Source organism: Spea bombifrons, chromosome 7 (assembly GCF_027358695.1).
Source record: "Spea bombifrons isolate aSpeBom1 chromosome 7, aSpeBom1.2.pri, whole genome shotgun sequence".
Lineage (NCBI taxonomy): Eukaryota > Metazoa > Chordata > Amphibia > Anura > Pelobatidae > Spea > Spea bombifrons.
In genome coordinates, this window is record NC_071093.1 from 39665529 (window position 1) to 39672638 (window position 7110).

The following is a 7110-nucleotide window of genomic DNA, read 5'->3' on the forward strand; positions in this document are numbered from 1 at the left end:
TCATTAAAACGGGAGCTGGCCAGAGTTTGAAGGAGACTTGCGTTTCAGTTGACTGACTTTACTGACGTTACATTATAAAGGATCAATCCCAGTGAGCTTCTGCTGGAGAGGAGCCAAGTTGCCCATGTGCAATGGATGATTAAATCAGTGAGATTTCTTTAAAGTCACCTTACTTAATGAACTATGTTATCGGGGGCCATCACAGTCCTTCTTGCAGGAGACACCATACATAAAACCTAATGAAGTCTATGAGCTGAAACCCAAACTCTCAGCAGCTCCGTATCCAGTGAATAAACCCCATTGGAGACTCTCACACTAGTATCCTTTTACTTTTAATATATTACACAGCTTGTGATAGTTACATCTAACATTTGTTAGCAGTGCAAATGCTTTCCAGGTGCTGAGTGTTTGACAGTGCTAATTTCATATACGAATTGCCGTCCTTATCAAGTACTTTGTGGCTCACAAGTAAGTTGGTGGGCATCACATTTGAGTCTTCTCGTGTGTCGCTGAGTAAAGTCTTTAACCTATAAGGATTGAAAAAATAGGACATGTTTTCAAACTTAACCCCTCTTTGCTTTGGTTCTTTGAGAAACTGAATAAAAGAGAGCTCATCTTCCATTGTTGCTGATCCGGATGCGGATAGGCACGAAAAAATCTCATCTGGACAGTAGGAGACGACACAACCAGTCCTGTCATTCAAGTTAAAGTCTACTAAACCTTTAGACTTTAGTTTACCCAGTGAAAGATTATCTCCGTACAAATTAGCCAAATTGCACAAGTGGTTACATATGTCAAATGTTAACGCGTAAGGAATCTTTCCGATATTTTCATCTTGAGAGTTCATTGTAGTGTTATTTTTAATAGCCGTTATTTTGCTTCCATCATCTTCCATCTGCTCAGATGAGTCCATGGTATAAGATGGATTTTTACTTTCATCCATACACACCTCCGAAAAGAGGACATTTGGAAAACCAAAACAAGGTTCATTTGATGCATTGGTTTCATCGTAGTTATCAAAACTGATGTTTGCTGGCTCTATATCCTTTTGGAAAGCTTCTCCAAAAGGCATGTCCACGTCAAACAAAGAGTTATCATTACCCACCTCAGTTTTATTTTCATTTAGAAGACAATTGAAGGATTTATACCCTGAGTCTAGCACGGTGCAGTCCATAGATTGAACAGGGCAACCTACAGATTGTCCCTCCTGTTGGAATACTTTGGAAAAACTTTGGTATCCTGGCCACTCCTGGGTGGGTGAAGGATAAGTGTTGTTGATGTCGTGTTCTACTTCATCCTCATATTTACAGTCGTCTGGGTTAGAATGTGAGAATTGGTCTTGATTTGGTTTTAATGTAATTTGATTATACATTTTATATGGGCTTACTTTAGGCAACAGCAGAGATGAGCTTCTATTATAATACTCCGCATGTGGTTGTAGATGATGGTTTGAGTTGATAAGTGAACTCACTGGGAAATTTTCAACGTCCCAAGACAATGCAGGGCTAGTACTGTTAGCACGGTCTACCGGATCTTCTGAACCAGACACAACATTGGCAAAAGTGCTGTAGCCTGAATCCATGCGTGTGACAGGTTGACATACATGTGATGAGTTCTCAAGGTTTTCCATAGGCGCATTGGATTGCAAGTTGTCCCAACCCCAAGGAAATTCATTGAAATTACAAAGCTGCAACTGGCCTGGTTTATTTTGTAGCTCCGCTGGGGAATTATCACCTTCATAACTATGATAACCAGATCCAAGGGAATTTTCAAAAATGTCCACTTGTGTGTTTTCTAGTTGCCATAGTCCCCTGATAATAGAGAAACCATTCTGGCTTGAAGATGCAGGTGGACTTTCATGGTTATCAACTTTGTCCAGCATCAGTTCTTCAAACATAAAGTCGCTCTCTGCAACAATTTTCAGCAACGTGCTCTCTACAGACTCGTCTATTTGTTCTGGTCCACCATCCTCCTCGACAACGGCCTCCTCTAAGACACACGTGTCTGTATGTTTTTCATTTTCCACAGAATATACTTCAAACTCTTTTTCAATTGTTGTAGTTTCTGGTTGGAGAACTGGACATAAAGTGTCACTGACGTAGAGGTCATACTCTGTGGGGACTTTCGCCATCAACTTATAAAACCAGTTTCCGCTGTGAGACACAAGATTAATATACAGGTCATTTAAACAAGTCCACAAGTAATCCGAAATAAATATATCATTTCATATGGACACATAGCGCATTAGCATATATATATATATAGACAAGTGCATAGCAACTATTATTAATAGCAAAGAAAGAACCAAAGTCTGCCCTTTTTTTAATCATTTTGGATTTATAAATTCTTTAGGGAAGGCACAATTTTCAGATGGATTTTCAGGTGTTGTGGGGGTGGGTGAGGGGCTGCCAGATAGTGTTGCAGAAGAGAAAGAAGAGGAAGGAAAGAGAGAGAGGAGAAAACAATGAAGAAGAATGAAGAAAGGGTAGAGCAGATGAAGGAGGGGGAGAGAACATAAAGAAGAGAAAAGGAATAAATGGGATATTGTGTCTGGAAAAAACAACAGCAGAATACCTGAGTCTACAAAGAACATTTCCTAGAAATATACTTACATCCGAGGCTATTGACTTCTATGAAAAAGCTTTGCTGTAAGCTCATGAAAAAACAAATGTACTTAGCTCAAATACGCAATGCTATAAAATAGATCTCTTTGCATGAACCAATTGTACTTGCTGCATCCCTCCTTGGAGCCCCTAATTTACAAAAGTTCCTACACAACAGCATAGGCTGTCTTTTGCTTAATAGCCCTATTCACTCACCAGCCATTTTGCTTTTTGTCCTCTTGCTTTGGCCTGTTATGATTCCACTCGGAATGCAACAAAAGTTTCTAAAAAAAAAAGTAGATTCAGTTAAATTTAAGTTTCATGCAAATGTAAAAAAGACAAAAACTGATTATGTGGAACACCCTGAATGTTCCCTGTGATGAATGAGTGTACTCAAGTAAGACCTAGTACCCATAGAATGATAACTTGCAATTAGCATCTACCTACGTCCGTTGTTATACCACTCACAGTTTTTGTTGTTTGGTAAATTGAAAACGTTTTAGCCAACACCACCCAAAAGCTCAAGAGGGACCTAACCTGTTGCATGTGCTGTTTCCTCACAAAGAGTTTACTTTTTGCAGGGTCCGGGGTCTCATCCAACCACTTCTTCTTAAAACTGCAAAGGAATAGATATGTTTTACTGCAAGACCAGCTTCTCTGTTACACCAAAGCCAAGCCATAAACCCAACCCAAAAGTCATGTTTGACCTAAGGTGAGCAATATGGAACACTGACACATATTCTTTTAGGAAAATATAATTTTCGGGAATAATTTTTGCACGCCTTACTGAATGTATAAACAGATATTTATATTTACATCTACAATAAAACAGCTACTTAAGATATCTATGATCTGTACATTCACTGGTTTGCTCTTTTGAATGATGTCTTGAAGATGATCATTTGAAATGGACCATCCAGCTACCCAGATTTTTGGGTTTTTGCATTTCATCACTGTGATGCTTTTGTATGATATTTAATCAGGGACTGTTTAGTGGAATTTGGGGTAAATAATAAATATACACATACTCTTTCTCTAAGTTTCCTCCAGAGTCCCTAGCATAATTGGTACCATTTACTTCAAAAATACTTACTGTTTAATACCAAAATAGTATGATAAGAGCAATAATAAAATCACTATTGTGACCACCGGGATAATCATCTTCATAAGATCTTCTACAGATGGGCTGTAATCTGTAGAGAAAAATGAATGATGCATTAGAATAACGTATGTGCAGGGAATCTGCTTTATGTGTACACGAAACTTTCTGAAATTCCATAGCTGCATGGAGAATTTTCCAAATGTAATTCTAAATTAAACGAAACCTACACATGCTCCCCCCTCTATCCCCCTTCTCCCCCCCTCCCCCTATCCACCCCTCCCCCCCTCTCCCCCCCTCCCCCTATCCACCCCTCCCCCTCCAGAAGGTAAAGTGTGCAAAATTAAATTCTGTTACAAAATAGCAACAAATATACAATTTTTGACCCAGAGAAGTACTTGTAGATCTTACCATTATACCACTCAGCCGCTTGGCTCCATTCACTCCAGGAGCCGTTGTAAAATTCACTATGTGGCATCGATCTGACTTTTACTGTGTATTGATGGCCTCGTTTGAATTGCCTCTTGTTTATTTCATGGCGAGCTTCCTTTTGGTTTAGGATAGTGTTTTCCACCTAGAATGCGACGTTCAAAGAAACAATTATGTCTGAATTTTTTTTCCAAGTTTACATTCTATTCAATGAAATCATGAGTCATTTATGTATGAGAAACACCAGGGTTCTTTGTTAAGCACCCCCCTATTTACAGATAGGCTGCTGATGTCCCGTTGCAGGGGAGGAATACACCGGTAGTGGGTTCATGTGAATACGCATGATACCATGCTCTGATGTATGACATCAGGAGGACTATGTAGCACTCCTGTCTATATAACCAGTATAACTATAACTAGTATAATACAATTAGTTATAAGGACAGGATTAGTTATAGCTCGTTGATCCAGTGAGAAATCAGGTTATTGGTTTGGAGTCAAGAAGGAATGGTTTCCCTTTTTTGAATTCTTCTGGATCAAGACAGTCTAATGTCCCTGACACCTCTACTATAGAAGAATGCATATTAAAGTACTTTGTGAGTAACCCTAACACTCTCTACTTAAAGTACTTTAATATGCAAATATATAAAAACAAAACCAAAAAAATAAAAGTTACCTGGCACAGAATTTACAGTCATGCTGTAAAATCTTAATACTCCCTCCATGATCCAACGGTTCTTGAAGCTGTCAATCAGCGGCAGGAAATTGCTCCTACTGAAATGAATGACAGCACTTTCATGTTGCTGATTGACAGCTTAAGCAGCCAGTCAGTGGCTGGAAAATCCTCCTATTGAAATCAAGAGCATGAATTTATACATGCGCACTGAGGTCTAAATAGACCCCTGCATGCAGCGTTCGCCAAAGCTGAGGAGGGGTGAATGTATTTGAGGATTCTAATCTTTATCCCCTGGAACATTCTACCCATCAGCCCTTTTTTTTTTTACTGCGAATCAGTGATTTCAAATAATAGATCGTTTGAACAATAAACAAATCGTTCCGCTGAAATGCATTACCACATTTTGGTTTTCCTTGGACGTAATCTGCAGCTGGAAATACAAATAGTCATGCAGGTAATGGAAAACGTTATATCCGGTATCCCATGCCAGCATGATATTCTCCGCATCGCTGATGTCAATGGTTAAATTGGAAGGGGTTTTGGGTTTAACTGTACAAAAAAAAAGAAAAGAAAAAACATTTACAACTACAAGATGATACCAAATATGTCAAAAGTGAACAGAGCAACAAGACGCTCTTATAAATGTATGATTCCATAGCATCTGGTTGTTGTGTATAAGATAAGATAAAAAAATGATGGTTGGTTATTTCAATTGATTGGGGAAGAAATCGGCTGCATATAACATGACATCATCAACCAAGTGACTTGTGTTTCCCTACATTTTGCTGTTGAGAAACTTTAGATCCTTAAACTTAAGGGCTGTAATTGGGTTAAAGGAGGAGTAAAATGGCAAAAAGAAAGATATTCAATATTAAACACTGTCCGTTGCGTAGAGTATCACTGAAGAATAATAATCAGTAGACCTGGTGGTTATCATCCAGCATGATGAGGTCATACTTGTACGTAAGGCTCATGTCCATTCTACGGCATCAGCCAAATAGTTGACATTAGCCGTGTTACGTGTTGTTAACACATTAATACCAGTCCCGTGACATAGCTAGACATTACCTTTTTGCATAAGGGGAAAGGCTGTGTTGTCTATTAGTTCCCCGTGTGACTTGAGTTCAACATCATACACAATAGATGCTAAATAAGGATAAATCTCAAGATGGCAGATACACCGAATCGGTAAAGCGCTGTCATCAAGACGTGCATTTTCCGGGACGCATTCTTTACTGAAACATAAAACGAAACCATATCTTGTCAAACGACTACCGCTACATTGTAGCGCAAAACATTAATTTATCTACTATGACCTATTGTTAGAAAAGTAAATATCTTTTTTTATATATATATATATATTTTTAAATATATTAATATTTCTGTACATTTGTTTCCTTTTTTTCCTTTAACTGTAAAAAAACTGTAATAACACAATTTGGTTATAATGAAAAGAAGGAAAAAATAATACGTACATAACTTCGGGAGTATCATTTCTACAGACATATGTAAGGAGAAACTCTTCGCTGCAGTTAACTCTTGGTGTAGAAACAACTTCCCAGGAACAAAAACTGTGTTTTTCATAATCGTTGAAGCAATCAAAGTTTTTAACCTTTAAGTCTAAATGAGCTAGGGAAACCAAAAAACGTTAAAATACATTTATTTTTATTAGTGCTTTTGTAAGATTTTGATGAAAAGCGGTTGTTAAAATCCTTCATCCCTTAACCCTATATGTTTGCATGAACTTCTGTTTCAGCTCACTCTTATATAATTAATAGAGAGAACCCATCAAGTTTCTCGCTTCCTCTTCTAAAATATTAAAACACATTAAGAAAGAGTTAAAAAATACTTACCATCACAATGCTCGCACCACAACATTAGAAGCCACGGGAAGCTTATGTACTTCATTATGCAGTTCCCCGGAAACTTCAACGGCATCTTCATTTTAAACATCTGTAGATTATACATATTATTTTTATTATTTTTACATTTTAATAAATTAGCATATGTTGATATAATATGTTGATTAGGATTTAGCAAACATTCTTATTGTATGGTTGATTTAGATATGATTTTTATCACTTTGTTTGAGCTTGAGTGCACGTTCTTTCAGTTTCTGCTTTCTCCAGGTCAAGGAGTGGCATTTGGCCACCAGCTTCCTTCCCACTTGCCACCCACTATAGCCGATCTGGGGTATTAAGAATAATAACCGCGTTAATTAGATGATATCGCACTCCAACAACCCGTTTCTAAGAACAAACCCGGCTAACAGTTCAAAGCTAGTTTCCTTGTGTCTTTGATGA

General features: G+C 37.8%; 1 protein-coding gene across 1 annotated transcript; it reads right to left on the bottom strand.

Annotated features, from left to right (window-relative positions):
• Positions 1 to 316: 316 nt before the first annotated feature.
• Positions 317 to 6751, bottom strand: IL4R (interleukin 4 receptor). The gene is made up of 9 exons (XM_053471793.1): positions 6661 to 6751; positions 6283 to 6436; positions 5876 to 6042; positions 5205 to 5356; positions 4114 to 4276; positions 3697 to 3796; positions 3141 to 3219; positions 2820 to 2887; positions 317 to 2153 (listed from the first exon to the last, which is right to left on the bottom strand). Exons 1-9 carry the CDS (start codon positions 6749 to 6751, stop codon positions 365 to 367), a joined length of 2763 nt encoding a protein of 920 aa, XP_053327768.1. The 3' UTR covers positions 317 to 364.
• Between the last annotated feature and the right edge of the window lie 359 nt (positions 6752 to 7110).

Excerpts from the sequence above, each read along its gene's own strand:
- IL4R (XM_053471793.1), bottom strand. The coding sequence starts at position 6,751 with ATGAAGATGCCGTTGAAGTTTCCGGGGAACTGCATAATGAAGTACATA. Across the intron at positions 6,043-6,282 it reads AATGATACTCCCGAAGTTAT|TAAAGAATGCGTCCCGGAAA; the intron begins GTACGTATTATT and ends TTTATGTTTCAG. Across the intron at positions 4,277-5,204 it reads CCAAGGAAAACCAAAATGTG|GTGGAAAACACTATCCTAAA; the intron begins GTAATGCATTTC and ends GTCGCATTCTAG.